Source organism: Triticum urartu, chromosome 2, assembly GCF_003073215.2.
Source record: "Triticum urartu cultivar G1812 chromosome 2, Tu2.1, whole genome shotgun sequence".
NCBI classification, from domain to species: domain Eukaryota; kingdom Viridiplantae; phylum Streptophyta; class Magnoliopsida; order Poales; family Poaceae; genus Triticum; species Triticum urartu.
In genome coordinates, this window is record NC_053023.1 from 11015617 (window position 1) to 11038625 (window position 23009).

Below are 23009 nucleotides of genomic sequence, written 5' to 3' on the forward strand. Positions count from 1 at the left end.
TGACTGTCACGAAGATCACCTAACTTCCAATGAGATTTGTGTTGATCTTCACGACGACTTCGTGGAGTTGGCGGTATGTTAACATTCCGTTTACTTCATGTTTTTTCTTTTTATGCTTTCATGGGATGGACGGTATGCTACATGATAAGTTCACCTAATTTATGTTTTCTTTTTATCATGCTCAATGCATCCCTTGTTGGGGAAGGGAGGATTTCATGCGTGTGGCCAACCTGGCCATCAATGAGAACTGGACGATTCAGTTCGACATGAAGCTATTAAAAACTGGCATTCCCTTGACCCTCACTCTCACAAACGAGGGGAGGGAGAACTTATTTCCATGGTCAAAAATGCATTGAGATTGCCACACAACTCTGGATGCAAGCTGGGAGGTCATTCTTACTATATTCTTCATGAAAATTGGGTTGAGATTGCCACACAACTCGCATGACTCCTTGACTCATTCGACTTCCCCGGACGACGATCTTGATGAGCTCCAGCGCCGCACCTTGGCACTACCTCTCACATCAACGATCTCCTTCCATCGTCTTCCCGACGACAACCTGCCGTCTCCCTCCTTGTCGGTCGAACGAACGACGATCACTTGTTCCTCCTCTTCGTTGCATCACTCAGCAACTATATCACCCGCTCCTCCTCGTCGCTACACCAGCAACTGTATCACCCACCACGAGGAGCTAGTAGGGGTCGCCTCCCCGGGGCAAGCGCATCTTCAAATCGACCTAGCTCTGATACAATTGTTCGAACTCCATCCACAGGATCGATCACATCAAATCAAGATTCATAACCAAGAGCTACATTGACCCAGAGATCTACCAAAGCCTTCACCCACCGCGCCTGGGCGAAGCCAATGCCTCCATTCAGTCCCCAAGATTTCATCCGGAGCTTGATGCTTCAGTTCTGTGCAGCCATAGGTACAGACGTGCTAAGAATGATGCAGGGAACCCAGGAAGTTCTCTTCAGGGACTTCCAGGAGCTAGTCGAACATGGGAGGTACCTCGTCGTCGTGGAAGACCTGCCAAACATGGCCAATTGGCATGCTTTGAGGACTTTCCTTCCGGACAGGATGAAAGGCAGCTAGATCATCGTGTCCGCGCAGCAACCCGAAGTAGAAAGCTCCTGCATCGGGGCCCGTACTAGATACTAGAGCTCAAGCAGTTGTCGCCCGAGCACTCTGGTTGTGCCCTCTGCAAGAAGGTAAGGTGCCTCAAATATAGAAATGGAAAATCGGTTTCGTTTTCTAATCTAAAAACATGTTTAGGTCTGCAGAAAATTCGGAATAGGTTTCCACAAGTATATTTAGATGTTCACTGCACACCTTGAAAATTTCACTAACAAGTATTTTTATTTGTATAGGCCACGTAAATTGATAAAACATGGAGCTGCAATGATGAACTATTTGCTATTATAGACCTAAACACTTGTTATTTTTGTCTAGCTCACAAGTTAAAGTATTTACTAATGATTTATTATGAATATGTAATGCACATCTTTGAAAATATGAAGCTAGAAAACTATTAATTGCTGACCTTTTCAGTTTTGTCTCGTAAAATTCCTCAAGGATTTGTAGAATAACATGTCTTCACTCTAGTGAAGAATCTAATGACCCTCTATCTAGCTATCATGTGACCGGATATTTGGAGTTTTTATCAAATAAAGTAGTAACGCACAAACTTTCTGAAATTATATGATGTTTGTATAATTTATAGCTCAAGCAAAGGTTTATGACTAGTACATAAATATATATGAATTGTGGGACACGTGTAACTCATCACCTACCACCTGCCCCCTCGTGTAAAGGGTCTAACAAAATAGTCAACATCCTCTTTTTCCAGAGAGAATCCTCTTGAGCTGGGGCCTAATTGTGCCCTAACCACTTGGCGCACAGGACGTCACCTTATCATATTACACGACTGGAATAGAGACAGAATTGTGTTTGAGAGCATGAATTTCTCGCGGCTAAGGTCACTAACAGTGTTTGGGAAGTGGGAATCTTTCTTCATCCCTGAAAATATGATTCTTCTTCGGGTGCTTGATCTAGAGGATGCATCTGGTTTAGATTATGATGATCTTGGAAAAATAGTAAAATGGCTGCGGCGCCTCAAGTTCCTCTCATTACGAGGACGGTGTGAGGTCCACCATCTGCCAGGCAATATGGATCATCTGAGGCAACTGCAGACTTTGGATGTCAGAGGCACCTCCATAGTCACCCTGCCAGAGAACATCACCCGCCTCAATTTTATCCTCATGATAGATGCAAGCGTGTTGGCCGCCTACAAAAAGGTCAAGATCCTCGAGATTGGTTGCAACTCCAGCTCATTATCAGTGGAATTTGGATCAGAGACAATGAAAAATCTTGAGCTGCTCAAGCTTGACTGTTCCAGTGGGACAACATATGCTCTTGATGGCCTGGATTTTCTATCTGAACTCAAAGAAGTCTCGTTTATTGGTAGCAAGGATGGTACATTCATGACTGAACAGACGAACAAACTTGGCAAACACCCAAAGAAACCTGTCTTGAAGATGGAGGAATTACCACTTTTGTGCCGAAAGGCTATTTTTTCTGATTGTTCCTTGGATTCAATTCTACCCGCCACTAGCCCATTAATGTGTTTGCAAAACCTGGTTGGTTTTTGTAACATTATGTACACGTATTTGGTCTTTTATCGGTTCCATACATGTGTTCTGTCAAAAATGTACTACATTCTACAACACACGTTTGTGATTTATTTTCTTTTCAACTTGTAAATACTTTTATTTTATTGCCCTATGTTAATGAACGAATCAATAAGAGCTCCTATTTCAGAGGAAAAAAACATGTTTATGACTTAGCCTACAAACAATTCATGTATGTTTAGTCTTGTGTATTGTTAATCTGTCTTTGCTGTCTCGCCAAAAAATGAAAAAATATATATCTATCTTTGCTCTGCTATACGAGAATTTTGACAACCCATAGCTTGTAGAAATTTTTCTTTGCTCTGGTAAATGAGAACTCACATCGAAGTTTCTTAAATCATCAGAAACACCTACTAGCTAGTGCCAGCAGAGGTAGAGCTGAAGAGAGCAGGCCGAGCGCTGAGCACACTGCGAAAGGATCTGCCGTTAGACTTTCTGAATAAATATCGCAGATCATTTCTCAGAGAATCGTAAAATTCGTAAAGGCGCTTTAAGAACCATTCATGAGGTGTGATTGTGCTTTAACAGTTTCTGTCTTTCTAAAAGTTGCTCAAAAATGTCACCCAAAGAGTCCGAGGTTGAACTGGTAACTGTGCCAGATGGGGAAACCATTGCTGCGAAGAAACTTGTCGAAAATTCGCCCTTTCCACAAGACAAAACATTCAATAATGAGGTCCAAAGTATTATGGCCCTCCAACATGAAAATGCTGTAAGATTGGTTGGCTACTGTCATGGAAGTCTAAAGAAAGTGGTGCAGAACAATTGAAGATATACTATTGCTGACGTTGTTCAAAGTGCAATATGCTATGAATATTTACCACAGGGAAGCCTTATGAATAATATTTTTGGTATATCATACTACCCGTTTCAAATTGCATCCATGTTCAAGATTCTAATACTCCTATATGATAACACTGTGAACTGGAGGTTGGCCATAAATCTACGTCACACTATATTCAGGTACAACACTGGACATGATCAAAAGAAGTTACAATTGTACCTAGCAAGAGACGGATGAGTGCTCGCATTCAGGAGCTCCCGGAGGTGGATGACATGCAGCAGAGGTGCGCTATGAGGGCGGCCAAGCTTCATGATGCTGCGATCTCTACTGGTATGTCCGTCAACATATCTAATTCTTTATTGCATTTTTTCTAATGAAGACATTATAAATAATGCAAACCAATTAGGAGTTTCACTATGGGCTACGGATAGTGAGATTTCCAAGTCGGTGAATGATCTTTTAGATTTGGAGGCGGAGTGTGCCTTAGAGACAATTCGTAATCTCGCAGCGGTAAAACCAATGAATGATGATGAGATTGATGCGTTAGGGGTCAGGGTGCTGGATAATCTGTGTGTGGATCTAGCACCATCCAACCATGAGTCTAGGGATGATGATGTGCCCATAGATGATGCAGTTGTTAGTACCGTTGAACCCGGTTATGAGGACCGGAAAACTGAACCTAGTAAACCAAAGCGCAACTGGAAACGGAAGATTTATCCTGATTCTGCAGTACATAGGAGTGCTAGGATTCGAACCACCAAAAAATTCTATGATGATCGATGAAAGGAATCTTCTGGAATAGTAGAGGTCTGAAGGACTTGGCTAAAAGAAGGTTTCTGGCTGAGGCATCTTTGGAGCAACGTTTAGATTTTGTTGCTCTTTCGGAAACTGGACGAGCTAACTTTGCGCCCCAGTTTCTTTCCTCTCTTGTGGGTGGTGTTGATTTCGATTGGCATTGTCTCTCCCCGGGAGGAAGATCGGGTGGTATCTTGCTGGGTGTGAGATGCGATTCGCTTGAAGTCCGAAGTGTAGTGATGGGCGACTTCGGGGTTAGGTTTCGAGTCAGGTCTAAAGTAGATGGTTTCAACTGGGTTTTGGTGGCAGTTTATGGTGCCGCACATCCCGAGCTTAAACCGGAGTTTCTGGCGGACCTTGTTCGAATCGATGGGTCAGAGCAGCTCCCAATTTTAGTACCTCCACACAAAAACTTTGTCCCAGGTTACAGTCAGGCCGACCGACTCGCCTTTTTGGAGAGGACTGATGAAAGTCAAACAGTCCTTTCTTAATAGGACAAAGTTCATTATTGGCAACGGTGCTAGTACGCGTTTTTTGGGAGGATACTTGGCTCGGAGAGACACCCTTGGCCATTCAATATCCGTCTTTATATCGTATTGTTCAACGACGTGAGGTGTTCGTTGCAACGGTATTTCAATCTATCCCCCTTAATATTCAATTCAGACGGTCGCTAGCGGGCAATCGTTGGGAAGCTTGGCTCCGTCTAGTTAGGAGACTGATGGAGGTTCAGCTTTTTCAACAACCCGATGAATTATGCTAGAAGCTGGCTAGGTCTGGAGTTTTCATAGTTAAATCAATGTATATTGATGTTATTAATTCGTTCTCCATTCCTACCTCTAAGCATGTTTGGGAGGTTAAAGTGCCTTTGAAAATAAAAGTGTTTATGTGGTTTGTCCATAAGCAAGTTATTTTAACCAAGGACAACTTGATAAAGTGTAATTGTACAGGACCTACTAGGTGTAGTTTCTGTGATCGGGATGAGACGATTCAACACCTCTTTTTTGATTGCCCGTTAGCCAAAGTTCTATGGCGGACGGTCCACGTTGCTTTTAAGATTATTCCACCGAACTCTGTCAATGCGTTATTTGGGATATGGCTTAATGGGATTGAGCCAGACTTAGCGAGACATATTCGTGTTGGAGTTTGCGCCTTGCTGTGGACTATCTGGAATTGAAGAAATGATTTGGTGTTTAACAGAATATCACGTATTCACTTTTTCCAGGTTATTTTCCGAGCCACCACACTGATCCGCTCGTGGTCGCTACTCACTCTGACGGAGGCCAGGGAGCATTTGGTTACTGGATCTGTCCACTGGGAGATGGTAGCTCGGGATATCTTCAACCAGTTTGGATGGCGGTCATGTAATAGGATAGGCAATTAGTTTACCTATCTTTCTTTAGCCAGCCGGTTGTGACTTTTCTTTCTTGGCTAGTTGGTGTTTCTAGCCTTTTTAGCTCTGTGTGAGCTTTCTTTTTTTTGTTCTGTCAGTTGGAGACTTTGGAACCTTGTTCGAACTTTTATTTGGTTAATAAAATGGTCGTATGCAACACTCTGATGCAGAGGCCGGGGAACTCCCCCTTTTCGAAAAAAAAGCAATTTGTTTTTGTGATCATATTTTTGCTATTAGCATGCTTACAAATAAATGATATTCAAGTCATTATCTTGTAGTACTTCAGTAGTTCAGTATCTCTTCTTCAGAAGTAGATATCCCATTGGACTGGGACACACGATTCAACATAATTAAGGGGATCTGCGATGGTTTACTCTTTTTACGCAGCATTCCTGTTGTGCATATGGATCTTAAGCCCGAAAACACACTGCTGGATGTTAATATGTTACAAAAAATAGCGGATTTTTGTCTCTTGAGACTCTTTGGTCAAGAACACAGACACAGATGAACAAATAAAATGTGGTGGGGTCATAGTAAGTCGGTTACAAACTGTGATAATTTTGTGTTCCTTTCTTATGATTTAAACTGCAAATTCTAACCTCTCTGGTAATACTTAATACTATTAAAGATATGCTTACTCAAACCCACAAATAACTTCTTTTTGGAAACTCTCCACCAGTCTAGAGGGACTGGATAGCAGGCACGCCGTTGCCATTCGGCGAAGGTTGAGCCTCGTCATCACTAGCAGAAACAGTGTTTCTTTTGGCAGTGAATTTTGCATAAGCGCGCCTCGACAAGTTTATGAGAATCATCAAACCTAAAACGCATCCATTGATGATGAATAGACCTTCAAAGTTCCGTGAGCTGAGGCGCAAGGAGTCTGTGTCCAGACTGCCATAATCCAGTGACAGAATCGGATCACTGAACCACTTCTTCTCAATATGAGAACCTTCAGGCCCCTCTATCAAATTCAGCATGGCCTTGGAAAGATCCTCCACCAACGGAGAGCCTTTAGGGAAAACCTGCACAAGGGTATGACATCTTAGGTGAAGCCAAGTCAGCACGCTCCAAGACTTGGGCTTAGGTTCAAGGAACTTACAAAACCAAAACCGACTGTCCTGTCAATGGGACCGACCTTCTGGAACCCTTTGCCGTACTTCAAGAGGAAAGAATTTATGTATGGTGTCTCGTCAAAGATGGCAGATACTCCTCCATTCTTTGATCCCAGCTTCAATGCCTTTGCATATTCCTCCTGCGTGCTACAAACCTTTATCCAGCGCTCCTCAAATCGAAGCCTCCTCAGCATTGAGTGCACAAATGAGCCATTCTGGTATCCAACATAGTGACCATTGTGCAAAAGTTGCCTTGGGTCAGTCACTGAAGGCTGGAGCCTCTTTGCAGTTAACATTGATGACAAGCTTGCTGTGTAGCTCTGCACTATAACTAGCATTACAAAGCACCAGGACACCACAATAACTTTTGACTGAAGGCTTTTGAACTTTTGATCTGTCATGGAATTACATATCAATAGAGCGAAATAAATAACATTGTCAGTAAGTCGCAATGCTTAGTATAAAGATGTGCAGAGTTTGCGGTTTTGTATAAAACAAGGCTGATCGTAATGGCATACCATGCGTGAAAGTCCAGGTGGAGAATGCAAAGTAGAAAGAAGTGCTGAACTGTTTCCATTTGGAACCTTTGAATTCCTCATTTATAGGATTTTCAATCATCCATACAAATAGCCCAGTGACGACCATAAAGGCTACTGTAGCCATCCAAAGGTCCTTCGTTAACGGCTCTAAGAAGACCCACATGGTTGGTTCATCTTCATCTTTCCTAGCTAGGACAAGCATCGACACACCAGACTCTGTGTATGGCATTGTGAAGTCCACATACCTAGTTCGATTGGCAATGATTGTCACGTCACCCACTGCTGCATCAAACGTCTGCCACCAAAACATGAAAACAGAGAGGAAATTATTAAGTGTGAAATGAAGAACGCTTCACATTCAAAGGCAAGGAAACAAGTTGGTTGAGGCTAACCTTGAAGTAAACCTCCGATACCAGCTTGTCATAAGAATTAGCGCAGTCATAGGGAATGTACTTATAGCGCAACGCATATGGTAGTTTCTTCACAGCAGCCTCAAAGACATCAATGCTGTAGCCGTTGACAACAAGTTCACTGGAGTTAGGACTAGCCTCGACATTCACAAAAAACTTAAAATCACGTCTCACGGGCACAGCAATCTGGAGTATCTTGCCATTTACTGGGAAGTCCCAGCCTCTGGGCACTGTTGTTGAATCTCCTGGCCAAATGACAGTTCTCAGGACTTGATCAGCGCGTAACCTAGGTCTATCTTGGACTGGGCGAGTGCTAGAGTTGAGAAAAGGTGATAGTCCAGAAACAGGGCTCCAAAACCCAATGCGTCTAGTTTTCTCTTCAATCACATTCACAATCTCATATGCTGGAACCGGCAACTTCCTATCAACAAACCTGAATCTCCCAGCCAATCCATCAAACTCCCCATCCATTATGGAATTGAGAAGTTCTTGTCCAGCAAGAGATACTTCCGGGTCATCTACTAAGTTGCGTGGAGTAGACCTTAGATTTATGGCTTTCTCAGTTGCGGACGCAATTGCCCATACCACATCATATGCCCAGTATTGGAAGATGGTGGGTCTTGCCACCCTAACATCAGGATCTTGATGGAATTTGGCTCTGTATCGAGTGACGAAACGAGCCGTGAAACCGCTGACCCTCGCAGATTTTGCTACATATGGCCGGAAACCCACAACACCCAGCATGGTGTCAATGGTATCCTGGGGAAGCACATCAAGGACAATGCCAATGTTATCTGTGACAATCCAGACATACCCCTCCGTCATCATATTGGTTGCTGAAGCCCGAGCGAAGAGGCGGGAAGCATCGGCTGGCAACATATGGACGATGAAGACACGTGTCTGCATGGTCATGAGCTTGTACAGTTCTTCATCAATGCGGTAATCGGGGGAAGAAGTAGGGATGGCGGAACGGTTAATGACACGGACATCGACGGCTTCAAGGGCGTCAGTAATGGACGGAAGAATGCCGACGCCATAAGTGTTGTCCTCGTAGACAAGAACGACATTTTTCCAGCCATAGGCCTGGATGAAGGCGGCAATTGGAGCTGCCTGGAAGGAGCCCTTGACACAAGCCCGGAGGAAGTAGGGAACATGATGTTGATTGACTGAATCACCTGTTGCAGAGGAAGTGATGACAGGAATCTTGGTTTTGTTGGCTAGGTAGGTCAAGAACTCTGCCTGTAAAGTGTTCTGCGGACCGATGATCACCCCGACCTTCTCGTTGTCGATGAGATCTGTTGCTGCAGGACCAAAGGATGATCAAATCAGTTGAGCAAAACAATCATCACATCTGGTACATGGGGTGAGAAGACCACTTGAAAAAAATACGCGAAATTAGGAGTCAACAATAATTAACATCCGGTCTCGCCAGTGGCGCTTGCACACCGCGTGGACGAGGAGAAGGGAACGGGCGGGCCAAATGCGGCTGCCCGAGCCCAGCGTGCGGCCGCGCAAAGAGGAACGAGCAGGGGAAGCCAGCCAAAACCGGGGCGTATCACAACGCTCGGAACGTGTTTGGCGGAATGTGGAAGCACGACGAAGAGCTGGCGGAGCGGGGGCAGGAAGAGCGCTTTCCTGAGGTCGTCGTGTAGGAGCTCCGCCGCCTTTCCTGAGGTGGTCATGGCCGGCCGCTTCGCCTCTTATCGCTTGTAGTTTGGTGGGTGAAAGGGTGGCCTCCCACGGCGGGGATCAGCATCGCCGGCCTGCATAGTGGCGCCGCACGCACGCAGGGGCAACACGCCGAGCACGGCGAGCGAGCGAGCGGCGTTGAGGTCTACGTGCGAGGACGACCATAAAAATGTATAATTGCCATGATAGAGAACGGACGGAAAACTTCTCAACTGGGGGGCTGAACCCCATTGGCCAAGAGGCCCATTTTACCGTTTTTTTCTTCGAAAAATGCCATGACAGAGAGAAAATACATATTTTCTTATAAAACACAGAGAAAAACATAAAAATGTATATTTTCCATGATATGGATATTATGAAACAAAAATGTCATGCTACTTTACAAAAATGCGTGCTATTTTATAAATTTACAAAAAATACATGATTAAAGAAAACTGTGTTGTGTGGTCTAAAATAAATAAATTTATGAATTCTTCCATGGAGATTCTTCACTGTTAAAAAAACCATATTTTGGAGAACATTTTTCTTTATTTTTTCCAAGTACCAAAAACAAAATGCCATGCTGTATTTTTTTCCCTTTATGTGGTCCGCGCGCAAATTTTTTTTAAAAATGTCATGTCAGTGCAAAAAATATAAATTCCCATGCCAATAAAAATAAAATAGCCATCCTCTTAAATTATAAGACTAACATCATATTGATAATAAAAAAAAGTTCCATGCCAATAATAATAAAAATGTCAGCATCCCAATAATAAAATCGCCATCTTGTTATTCATAAAACTGCCATTCTCGTAATAAGGCGGGGAAGGTGTTCGCCATAGTTGGCCTCCTATCTAATGTTCGCCATGTAACATTTCCGTTCTTTTTTTGCATCGATGGGGTGAAGTGAGGTTTCTTCTTTTCATTTTTTGGATGGATGTGGCGGGGGGTGGAGTCGAGCATATCACTTGAAATTGCAGAAGAAACGATTTTGTGGTGGCCTCTCTCGGCAACTATGTAGCGGGCAATTTTCTAGTTGGGGATAGAGGATTTTGGGAGGTTGTTATGGAATTTGCCATGTTTACGGGGATTTCTAGATGATTTCGTGGCGGTTATCGTAGGGCCACGCCGAGGTTCTTGAGCAGCAATAGTGGTGCGGTCGTGGTGATTTAGCGGGCGGTTTAATCTCATGGTTAAGTAGGGAGGTGCAAATATTACCTGCCCTTAAATAAAAACATGTACTCCATTCTAACACAATGTAAGGCAGAGTGGAGTATATAATTGTCGGGATGCCCTAAAACATTAGGAGAAAAAAACAAAATGGAACTAAAACAGCAAAATCAACAAGATCTTTTATATAAAAATAAGGAGAAGAAGCAATTTTAAGATCCATCTAAGAATGTACGGCTACTGGATTTTTTTTCTTTTGAGAATAGCCAATGATTTTTTTATTGTGTACAATTGTATACAGACGTCCTGCTCCTGAATTTTCAAGAAATACCTTTTCTCTCATTTTTTGGAAATTCATTTACCAGAAATATCTTTTTTAGGGCAGAAATGTCTGTTTTACATGGTATTAACTCATGCATGGATGCGACACTAGAGTTAGAGCGGAAGCGGAAGCGGAGGGTGGACGTACCTGCAGACGCGGCGGCGACGACGTCGCGGTTGGAGTCCCGGACGTGGAGCCTCACCCTCGTGGTGTAGCCTGGGTGCGCGGCGTACAAGTCGTGCAGCGCCATCCTCATGCTGAGGAGGCTCTTCTTCCCCAGCACCGTCGCCAGGTCCAGGATCACCCCAACATTGACCGGAACGGTCTTGAGCGGCGGTGGCGGCGGTGCCATCGTCGCTGCCGTGGCGCGACCCGCCACGAGTAAGAGGAAGAGGACGCCGGCGAGCCGGTGAGAGCTACGGGAAGAAGCCATTATGCATGCAAGCAGGCGGATAAGGTTGGTAGTAAAGTATGGTGTGGAGTTGGCGTTATCACCTATCTTCTTCCCTTCTTGTTTCTCGTTCCGCTATACTATACGAGGATGCCGCAGCAGTATTATCCAAAGCTAATCATCTGCACCGGCGCGCATGATTATTAGTGTATTAGAGAAAGATGTAAAGCCTGATGCCTCGGCGCTGCACTATTCATATCAAATCGACGGCCCATCATCGATCGGAACGCACGCACGCACGCACGCATGCGCATTCCGTTCAACGCGAGGTCGTCTGACATGTTGAATACTCCTAGGTTTTCGTTTCGTGCCTCCTTCGTTTATATACTGTATATACGCAGCAGCTCCCAGGCTGCTCCGACGAACGTGCACTGTAGCAGCTTGGCTGTGTCTACAGCTGCACTGCATGCGCCTCACGTGATGCACGTGGGCGCTCGATTGCCGGGGCAAGCCCCCAGCGCTAGCGCTGGAAAGCACGTGGTGTAGTCTCCTCGTAGATTCTTCGTCGCCCTAAGTAAATACTTAACTAAAAATATAAAAAATTACATTTTTAGAATTTGCAATAATGCGATGGACGAACCATGGCAATCCTCTTCTGCTGAGCCTCCTTTCTCCTCGGTCCGCGTCAACCAGCAACACAGCTTCTTACAGCTAGGAGGGTTTCTATTTAATGATGAAATTAAAATGGATAAATAGAAAAGGTTTTTGGATTTTAAAAAATTCTAGATGCTTGCACAAGTAGCTTTTCAAATCCAAATAATCTTTACATGATTGTCAATAAATTAAAGATCCTGAATTAAAGGTATAAATAAAGCCGACTGCATTTTCCAACTGAAATGAAAAATGACTAACGAAATTGCGTGAAAGAGGTTCCAGAATCCTTTTTTTTATAAAGGCTGAAATCATTTTTTTTTGCTTTTTCACCCCATACTACAGGGTGGATCTCGAAAGATTGGAAAGATCTTCCTCCGAGTACATACGACTTTCATCAAATACGACTTCCCACTGAATTCTATAGGGATCTATGAGATCGAGTATGGGATTCAGATTCGTTATTCATTCAATGGAACCTCTTATTGGATATTCGACAGTTGGCGGGTGTCTTTGTATGTCTGTCTGAAAAGAGGACTTAATGATTATTCGTTCGCGGAAAGCAGAAGTAAAAAATTGTTGTGGATAGGGATCTTGTAAAAACATATTTTGATGAATGGACCAGACACGGCCATTTCTTAAGAACACATTAGTAGAAAACATGGCTTTCGTTCGGGCCAGATAACCCCATTAGTCCCGGTTCAGTCACGAACCGGAACTAATGTGAGCATTGGTCCCGGTTCATGCGGCTAAAGGTATTAGTCCCGGTTCAAATGAGCCCTTTAGTCCCGGTTTGAGACACGAACCGAGACTAAAGGGTGCAACAGTCTCTTTAGTCCCGGTTAGAGACACGAACCGGGACTAAAGGGTGTTGCACCCTTTAGTCCCGGTTCGTGTGTCAAACCGGGACTAAAGGTCCCATTTTCAAATTCTACCCCCCCCTCCCCTTGTGGATCGCCTTTTCAGTTTTGTAAAAAGCAAAAGAAAATGATAAAAACTTCAAAAACTAAAATTCTTCGAGATGTAGTTATATTACTACATCTACTAGTTAGGAAAATAAAAAAAACTTAAATTTGGACATGTTTTGCAAAAAAGTGTCATGAAAAAGTAAAACGGCTATAACTTTTGCATACGATGTCGAAAAAAACGTATAATATATCAAAATGTTCAGCACGAGAATCCGCATCCGATTTTTGACAACCTACGACCTGTTTGCAAATTTTTAGAATCCTCAAATTCTAAAAGGAAAAAAAGTTATGCTCAAATTTCAATTTTTTTGTTTGAATTTTGGTTAAATCAGGTCAAACTACTTATTCAAGAAGTATTAGCGTTACTAAATAATTATTCAAGAATACTAGTGTTACTACATAATTATTACAGTTTTTTTGAATTTTGGTCAAATCTGGTCAAACTATGGTCAAACTACTTGTTCAAAAATATTAGTGTTACTACATAATTATTCAAGAATATCAGTGTTACTAAATATGTTGGGTTTCGTAGTAATTTCAAAAAATTTCCTACGCACACGCAAGATCATGTGATGCATAGCAACGAGGGGGAGAGTATTGTCTACGTACCCAACGCAGACCGACTGCGGAAGCGATGACACGACGTAGAGGAAGTAGTCGTACGTCTTCACGATCCAACCGATCAAGCACCGAAACTACGGCACCTCCGAGTTCGAGCACACGTTCAGCTCAATGACGATCCCCGGACTCCGATCCAGCAAAGTGTCGGGAAGAGTTCCGTCAGCACGACGGCGTGGTGACAATCTTGATGTACTACAGCAGCAGGGCTTCGCCTAAACTCCGCTACAGTATTATCGAGGTATATGGTGGCAGGGGGCACCGCACACGGCTAAGGAATAGATCACGTGGATCAACTTGTGTGTTCTAGGGTGCCTCTACCTCAGTATATAAAGGAGCCAAGGGGGGGAGGGGGGCGCCGGCCAGGGAGAGAGGCGCAGGAGGAGTCCTACTCCTTCCGGGAGTAGGACTCCCCCCCAATCCTATTCCAACTAGGATTCCCCAAAGGGGGAAAGAGGGAGAGGGGTGGCCGGCCACCTCTCCTAGTCCTAATAGGACTAGGGGAGGGGGAAGTGGCGCAGCCACCTTGGGATGCCCCTTTCTCCTTTCCACTAAGGCCCATGAAGGCCCATATGGCTCCCGGGGGGTTCCGGTAACCTCCCGGTAACCCGGTAAAATCCCGATTTCACCCGGAACACTTCCGATGTCCAAACATAGGCTTCCAATATATCAATCTTTACGTCTCGACCATTTCAAGACTCCTCGTCATGTCCGTGATCACATCCGGGACTCCGAACAACCTTCGGTACATCAAAATGCATAAACTCATAATGTAACTGTCATCGTAACCTTAAGCGTGCGGACCCTACGGGTTCGAGAACAATGTAGACATGACCGAGACATGTCTCCGGTCAATAACCAATAGCGGGACCTGGATGCCCATATTGGCTCCTACATATTCTGCGAAGATCTTTATCGGTCAGACCGCATAACAACATACGTTGTTCCCTTTGTCATCGGTATGTTACTTGCCCGAGATTCGATCGTCGGTATCCAATACCTAGTTCAATCTCGTTACCGGCAAGTCTCTTTACTCGTTCCGTAATACATCATCTCACCACTAACATATTAGTTGTAATGCTTGCAAGGCTTATGTGATGTGTATTACCGAGAGGGCCCAGAGATACCTCTCCGACAATCGGAGTGACAAATCCTAATCTCGAAATACGCCAACCCAACATCTACCTTTGGAGACACCTGTAATGCTCCTTTATAATCACCCAGTTACGTTGTGACGTTTGGTAGCACCCAAAGTGTTCCTCCGGTAAACGGGAGTTGCATAATCTCATAGTCATAGGAACATGTATAAGTCATGAAGAAAGCAATAGCAACATACTAAACGATCGGGTGCTAAGCTAATGGAATGGGTCATGTCAATCAGATCATTCAACTAATGATGTGACCTCGTTAATAAAACAACAACTCATTGTTCATGGTTAGGAAACATAACCATCTTTTGATTAACGAGCTAGTCAAGTAGAGGCATACTGGTGACACTTTGTTTGTCTATGTATTCACACATGTATTATGTTTCCGGTTAATACAATTCTAGCATGAATAATAAACATTTATCATGATTATAAGGAAATAAATAATAACTTTATTATTGCCTCTAGGGCATATTTCCATCAGTCTCCCACTTGCACTAGAGTCAATAATCTAGATTACACTGTAATGAATCTAACACCCATGGAGCTTTGGTGCTGATCATGTTTTGCTCGTGGAAGAGGCTTAGTCAACGGGTCTGCAACATTTAGATCCGTATGTATCTTGCAAATCTCTATGTCTCCCACCTGGACTAGATCCCGGATGGAGTTGAAGCGTCTCTTGATGTGTTTGGTCCTTTTGTGAAATCTGGATTCCTTTGCCAAGGCAATTGCACCAGTATTGTCACAAAAGATTTTCATTGGACCCGATGCATTACGTATGACACCTAGATCGGATATGAACTCCTTCATCCAGACTCCTTCTTTCGCTGCTTCCGAAGCAGCTATGTACTCCGCTTCACATGTAGATCCCGCTACGACGCTTTGTTTAGAACTACACCAACTGACAGCTCCACCGTTTAATGTAAACACGTATCCGGTCTGCGATTTAGAATCGTCCGGATCAGTGTCAAAGCTTGCATCAACGTAACCTTTTACGATGAGCTCTTTGTCACCTCCATATACGAGAAACATATCCTTAGTCCTTTTCAGGTATTTCAGGATGTTCTTGACCGCTGTCCAGTGATCCACTCCTGGATTACTTTGGTACCTCCCTGCTAAGCTTATAGCAAGGCACACATCAGGTCTGGTACACAGCATTGCATACATGATAGAGCCTATGGCTGAAGCATAGGGAACATCTTTCATTTTCTCTCTATCTTCTGCAGTGGTCGGGCATTGAGTCTGACTCAACTTCACACCTTGTAACACAGGCAAGAACCCTTTCTTTGCTTGATCCATTTTGAACTTTTTCAAAATCTTGTCAAGGTATGTGCTTTGTGAAAGTCCAATTAGACGTTTTGATCTATCTCTATAGATCTTTATGCCTAATATGTAAGCAGCTTCATCGAGGTCTTTCATTGAAAAACTCTTATTCAAGTATCCCTTTATGCTATCCAGAATTTAGCAACAAAAGTCTTGCCTTCGGATCTTTGTGAAAGTTTCCGAATTTAGCAACAAAAGTCTTGCCTTCGGATCTGTGATAGAAGGTGTATCCAATAGTTTCCTTTGGATATCCTATGAAGACACATTTCTCCGATTTGGGTTCGAGCTTATCAGGTTGAAACTTTTTCAGATAAGCATCACAGCCCCAAACTTTCAGAAACGACAAATTTGGTTTCTTGCCAAACCACAGTTCATACACTAGTAGAAAACGGACCATTAGTACCGGTTTGTAAGGGCCTTTAGTGCCGGTTATGGAACCGGCACTAAAGGCCCCCCCTCCCCTTTAGTACCGGTTCGGCACGAACCGGCGCTAAAGTGCCACCACGTGGCGTGAGCTCGCGCCCTGGTACGGGGGACCTTTAGTACCGGTTGGTGTTACCAACCGGTACTAAAGGTTTTTTTTTTGAATTTTCATTTTTGAAAATTTTGGAAAAAAATTGTTTTTTTTATTTTTATTTTTTCTGAATTATTTGATGATTTAGTCTCTAATCACCTCTCTTAACTGCTCAAGTGTGGATCACTCATTCCAAATCATCTAACTTCCCGACCGGTCACCCATCCCTCTCACTACTCCAGCCCAAGCACGCTTAACTTTCAGGTCTATTCTCCTTCGTTTCCGAGTCTGCACTTGTTGTTTTCCTGACAATAGTAAGATGTCAATCCTATTAACCCTCAGGAGTTTAGCTTGAGCATGAAGTCACACATTTCACCGTTTGAGTTTGAAACTATTATTCTAAAAAAACAGTAATTATTTAGTAACGCTAATATTTCTTGAATAAGTTTGACCATAGTTTGACCACAGTTTGACCATAGTTTGACCAGATTTGACCAAAATTCAAAAAATTGAAATAATTATTTAGTAACACTAATATTCTTGAATAATTATGTAGTAACACTAATATTTCTTGAATAAGTAGTTTGACCATAGTTTGACCACAGTTTGACCAGATTTGAACAAAATTCAAAAAAACTGAGATACTTATTTAGTAACACTAATATTATTGCGTAATTATTTAGTAACACTCTATATTTCTTGAATCAGTTGTTTGACCGGTTTGACAAGATTTAACCAAAATTCAAAAAAACATAAATTAGAGCATATCTTTTTTTCCTTTTACAATTTGTCATTTCAAAAATTGTCCTAAACCCTAAACCCGGGACTTAAAACGTCGGAAACTCTATGCTAAACAGTAAAAACTAAGGGTTTAGACCATAAAACCTAACCCTAAACGCTGAAATCTAAACCCTAGCACTAAACGCTAAAAACGTCCAAAAAAACGTTCTAAAACGCCCAAAAACTCTATTTTCCCTTTGGAATTTTGTGATTTTAAAAAATTGTCGAAAACGGAAAACTGGTGTTCAACGGATCTCCTTTTGTTCTGCAAATTTTGATATATTATATGTATTTTTCTGAATTAGGATGATTTAGTTATGATTTTTTCAAGTTTGAAAATTGCCCTATAGTGCCGGTTTGTGTCTCCAACCGGTACTATAGGTCAGACCCCTTTAGTACCGGTTCATGGCACGAACCGGTACTAAAGGTTAGACCTTTAGTACCGGTTCATGCCACCAACCGGTACTAAAGGTGATCGTGGGGCCCCGGCCTGACGCCAGCCTACCACCACCCCTTTAGTACCGGTTCGTGCCACGAACTGGTACTAAAGGTTTAACACGAACCGGTACAAGCAACACGAACCGGCATTAATGACAAATCCGTTCGAACCGGCACTAATGGTACCATTAGTACCGGCTCAAATATCAAACCGGCACTAATGTGCTTCACGTTTGACCCTTTTTCTACTAGTGGTCTTCTGCTTTGTTCTTTTCTGTCTGCAACCAGCAACGCGTTTACCTGCCGGTGTATGCTCCATTAAAAGGTTGCTCCGACGCTGCCGGTTGGATAGGATCATTCGCCATAATCTTCGACGCCGACGAGCAAACAACTCTGCTGCTCCATCGCCGCCTTTTTCCATTCCTTCGTTCTCCAGGTCAGTGCAAGTGCAACTACTCCATCTTGCTTAATGCGTTGCTTTTTCTGTCAAGGAGATCGAGCAATGCTATTCATACGTATAGGTTCTACAAAAAAATGTACTAGTAGTTCAAACATGTAGGTATTGAAGCTTTACGTAAGAACATGATTTTCCTTGCATAAACTTTTTTGGTTCCAGTTAAACCGCTCTCCACTGTCGGATCAAAGATCCAACGGTTCAGCAGCAGCCTTCTTCTTTCTCTGTTTCTTCTTCCAGCAACAGCCGCCTTCTTTTTTTTTTTTGAAAGAAAGGGGTTTTCCCCCGGCCCCGCCCCATTTCATTGATGAGGCAAACAGAAACAACAAGCCAGATCCGGGCAACAACCCTTACAAACTTAAAATACCACATCCTGCTCGAGCAGCAGCACACAACAGTTTCAGAGTTCAGCCACTCTACTATTTAGCATTCTTTCTCCTTTTCTATTACATCACTCCTACTGAATAGCAAATCAAACTACTGCTCGACCTGCCGTCTTCTTCTTCCTCTTCTTTTCTTCCTCCAGCAGCCGCCTCTGCCCACAGCTCCTTCCTCCCCCCCCCCTACTGGCCTCCGATGAGGTCATGTCAGAGCCCTCGCCAGCGACACCCCGGGCCATCTCGTGCTCATGCTCAGCCCAATCTCAGCCCCCCCCCCCATCCCCATCAATCAACTTGCTGCCACGCCCTTGTTCGACGTGATCTTGGTGTACCGTCTCACCCTCGGGGATTCACGTGGGAATTGACTAACGTGGGAAAAAAATCTAGGCACCTCAGCAAAATCGAATGCGGAAACTATACGAATGCAATGACATAGTACCAATCGTTCGTATTTCTAGGTGCCACCGCAATCTGATCGATGTTCCAATCCATTATAATTTTGACAGCTCATCAGGGTTCAAGTTCTAGACTTAGCATTGGTGCTCGGATGTTTCTGAATTTATTTCAGCCTTTCCTGCGATGTTCGTTTAGTAGGACGAGACGTTCTTGTCAACTACTGGGCGTCTATGATGACTTCGTGAATATCAAGTTATTAAGGGCTCCTTTGATTCAAGGAATTCTACATGATTTTGGAAGGGTTGAAATCTTAAAAAAAAAATCCTATGTTTGATTCATAGGATTGAATTCCATAGGATTTTTTTCTATGAAATCTTCTGTACTATATTTTAGAGAAAATCTAACACACACTTCAACTTCCTCTCACAATTTCTTTGCTTCTCTCGCGAAATCAAACACTCCTTGTTAATCCTATAGGATTCAAGTGGACATGCCACTTGAATCCTATATTTTTCGTATTCCGGTGTTTTCAAAATACTGTGAATCAAAGAGGCCCTAAGTTGGCTCGGTCTCTCAAAAGTGCTCAAGGGGTAGGGTGTGACTATGTGTTCATAGAAATGAGTGCATGTGCGTGTATGTGAGTGCCTTTTATTATATTTTCTCAATTTCGTAATATAAGAGCTTCTTTGACACTATACTAATGTCAAAAACATTTTTATGTTATGGGCCGAAGGAGCACTGGGTTTAAAAAATATATTCTAGTTTCCTCTGCCGCGAGTATTCTTACGAGCAAGGACAATGAAATAAGTTTGGTCTTCCCATTGGACGCTGCAAAACGCGCTTCATCCGGTTCCTCGCTAGGCAGAGACGCGGTTTCCTCGGTACAAGAGATTCCCCGGCAGAAGGAAAGAGAAAGTGTAAAGGAGATCGGGGTCTAAGTCAACGTCGTTGGCCTCCGTTGTTCTTTTCCCCGCAGACAACGACGCGTTTACGCTGCACGTTCGCTCCATTAAAAGGTTGCACGGTGCTGCTGGATGGATGGGATCCTCCTCACCTCATCATCTCATCTTCGCCGTCGACGAGCAACCGACTCTGCTCCGCTCCATCGTCGCCTTCCATTCGCTCCTTCTTCTCCAGGTCAGGTCAGGTCAGTGCTACTCCTACGCCATCTTGTTCAGTTCGTTGCTTTTTCCACCAGCCAAATCTCGCAGTCACGTACTGGTGGATATACTACTTGGTATGTACTGGTGAAACTATAGGATCGGCCATTTTACACGGTCGTCTGAATTTTGCTTGCTTCTAGTCAAATCGCTCTCCACCGTCGGATACCGATCCAAAGGTCCAGCAGCCTTCTTCTTCCTCTAGCATCAGCCTTCTTCCTCTGCTTCTTCTTCCCCTCCAGCAGCAGGCTTCTTTCTCCGTTTCTTCTTCTCCCGCCTCCGCCTCCGCATTATCCTTCTTCTTCCTCCTCCTCTATAGGTCAATCTGCTACCGCCTCCGCCGCGGCCAGCCGCGTCGTCCCCGTCTGACCCTCGGGGGTTCGCCTGCGAATTGACTTTACTGAGTCGGCGAAAAATTCTAGGCGCCCCAGCAATAGCAAATTGCGGAAACTATACGGATGCGATGGCGTAGATTCAATCCTTCGTTGCCGCAGCAGTCGTCGATCGATGCTGCATCCCATTATAATTATGGTTTCTCAGGAAGAAGAAGAGGATCGTCCAGTAAGCCTTCCGGGTGGGAGACAGCCACCGCAGCATGGACATTCAACTCCATGAGATCGAAGATATCACAAACAACTTTGCAGAGAATAGGAAAGTCGGCAGCGGTGGGTACGGAGATGTTTACAGGGTATGATCGACTAATTCTCGTGCTTCTCACATTTACAATCAAGATCTGTACCATGACAAGTTTGCCGATTTTATCAGGCCACTCATAAAGGAGAGGAAATTGCCGTGAAGAAGCTCCATCAACTGCAGGGGCTCGATGATAAGCAGTTCCACGCCGAATACCGTAACCTTCGTGAGGTACGCCACCAAAACGTTGTGCGGCTAATTGGCTACTGCTACCAGACTCAGAAGAAATACATGGAGCACAATGGGGAGCTTGTCTTCGCGACAGTTATGGAGCGAGTGCTCTGCTTCGAATATATGCACGGCGGAAGCCTCGATAAACACATTCAAGGTAACCTATACTAGCTAGTATTGTGGATATAAGTAGTATCTTATATGCAGAGGGGGTAGCATTTCAACTCTTTTGTAGTGCTACTTGTTTCATCTTGATAGTATGACTCAAATAATCAATGCAAGTTTCTCTTTATTATCTTAAAACATACTATATATATGGTTGACAGTTGGCTGCATAATATATTAGTTTGCCTGTCAAGATGAACGATTCAATATCTCATTTCATATGTATTTTTTGGAACTAATAATTGCAGATGAATCTTGCGGGCTTGAGTGGCCCACATGTTACAAGATTATCAAAGGGACTTGTGAGGGACTAGATCACCTTCACACCTCACAGGGAAAACCTATTTTCCATCTGGACTTAAAGCCTGGTAACATTTTGCTGGATGAAAGTATGACGCCTAAAATTGGAGATCTTGGTTTGTCAAGACTTGTTGCTTCGACAAAAACACATCAAACAAGGATGCGCGATGGAACACTGTAAGTTGATGGATCATCGATTATACCCTGAGCCGTTAATTTTTTTGAAGGGATTCTGAATGAAGTTTTTCATATATTTTACCAATTCTCCATATCAATGCAGCGGGTTCATGCCACCAGAGTATGTTGACAGTGGCTTTATATCAAAGAAGTTTGACGTATTCAGTTTGGGGGTCATAATTATAAAAATGTTGGCCGGGGATAAGAGCTACTTCCGTTGCTCTGAAATGCCCTCCGAACAGTTTATTGAGTTTGTAAGAAAAACCTCTCTCCCAGCAAAAGAAAACATAATTCTTTCTCTGTTTATACCATTAACACATAACACATATGCGTTTCTTTCACATTTTTGCACTCCAAACTACTCCCTCCAGATACATTCGTGTCTAGATAAATATGGGTCAAGTAATTTGGAACGGAGAGATATTTAGTATCTTTATAGGGAATTTAATGCCCCAAATTTGCATGTAGGTAAGGGAAATCTGGAGGAAAAAGTTGCAGGAAAAGCCTGGATATTCCTCGCACGAAATAGACATGCTAGGAGTGACTTCATGTGTTGAGATTGCACTAAGGTGTGTGGACAGGGACAGAAACAAAAGGCCATGTATCAATGATATTGTCCATGAACTGGATCAACTAGAAGCTAAGCTTAAAGCAATGTCACTAGCTTCTGATGTGTCAAATGATGCCACGGTCCAGGTACGTTCTTCCACCACTAGGGGGGCATGGGTGCCACTCCTCTGTTTCTTCAGTATTCTGAAATCCTCTGTTTTGACAGTTTTGACCTGTCAAATTTATATCTGCTAACGATGTTTCTATGATTGGCCACACTAATTGACCTCTGATTATTTTTGCTTTGCAGAGAAGCTGCGACACCAACATTATCTCGGTGGATCCATCCCTGGAGCTGCGGTTCGTCTTCGAGCCAAGGAAGCAGACATCATGCTGCCTGCAGATAATCAACAAGACGGAGGGCATCATCGCGTTCAACATAAAAATTAACCAGAACAAGTATAGTGTGCGGCCAAGCCAAGGGACCATGCCGCCGTGCTCCTGCCGTTATGTTATCGTGAAGTTGCAGGCGCAGGAGGCGGCGCCGCCCAACATGCAGTGTCATGACATGCTCTTCGTGCAGAACACCGGCATCACCCAAGACTTGGCATCAAGAGACGGTGAGATTGATTATCAAGAATTGTTTGAGAAGGCCATGGCGGATAAGGTGGTTGATGTGGTGAAGCTTCCGATCGTTTATGTTACACCGGACCACTAGTCTCATCCACCAAGAACTCTTTGAGGTTGTTAAGATCCCCCCCCCCCCCCCCAGAGGGTGTTCTATTTAATTGTTTCTTGGTCGATTATGTGGTCTTTAGTTAGCTGTTGCAAACAGTGTCCTCTCTAACTGCTGAT

The 23009-nt window shown here is 43.6% G+C and overlaps 2 protein-coding genes and 1 pseudogene across 3 annotated transcripts; 2 read left to right on the forward strand and 1 right to left on the reverse strand.

Moving 5' to 3' along the window:
* The first annotated feature begins 3199 nt into the window (after nt 1-3199).
* LOC125535082 lies at nt 3200-6191 on the forward strand (annotated as a pseudogene).
* On the reverse strand, nt 6083-11354 carry LOC125535084 (glutamate receptor 2.7-like). The gene is made up of 5 exons (XM_048698141.1): nt 11026-11354; nt 7701-9019; nt 7288-7603; nt 6757-7163; nt 6083-6679 (listed from the first exon to the last, which is right to left on the reverse strand). Exons 1-5 carry the CDS (start codon nt 11309-11311, stop codon nt 6338-6340), a joined length of 2670 nt encoding a protein of 889 aa, XP_048554098.1. The 5' UTR covers nt 11312-11354; the 3' UTR covers nt 6083-6337.
* An 8558-nt stretch (nt 11355-19912) lies between these two features.
* On the forward strand, nt 19913-22960 carry LOC125535081 (cysteine-rich receptor-like protein kinase 44). Of its 2 annotated transcripts, none has more exons than XM_048698139.1 (7): nt 19913-20081; nt 20640-20787; nt 20865-21120; nt 21377-21605; nt 21709-21859; nt 22074-22301; nt 22465-22960. In XM_048698139.1, exons 2-7 carry the CDS (start codon nt 20695-20697, stop codon nt 22870-22872), a joined length of 1365 nt encoding a protein of 454 aa, XP_048554096.1. In that variant the 5' UTR covers nt 19913-20081; nt 20640-20694; the 3' UTR covers nt 22873-22960. The 2 variants fall into 2 exon arrangements, with proteins under 2 accessions (XP_048554096.1, XP_048554095.1); XM_048698138.1 differs by having other exon boundaries at nt 19914-20086.
* The last annotated feature ends 49 nt before the right edge of the window (nt 22961-23009 follow it).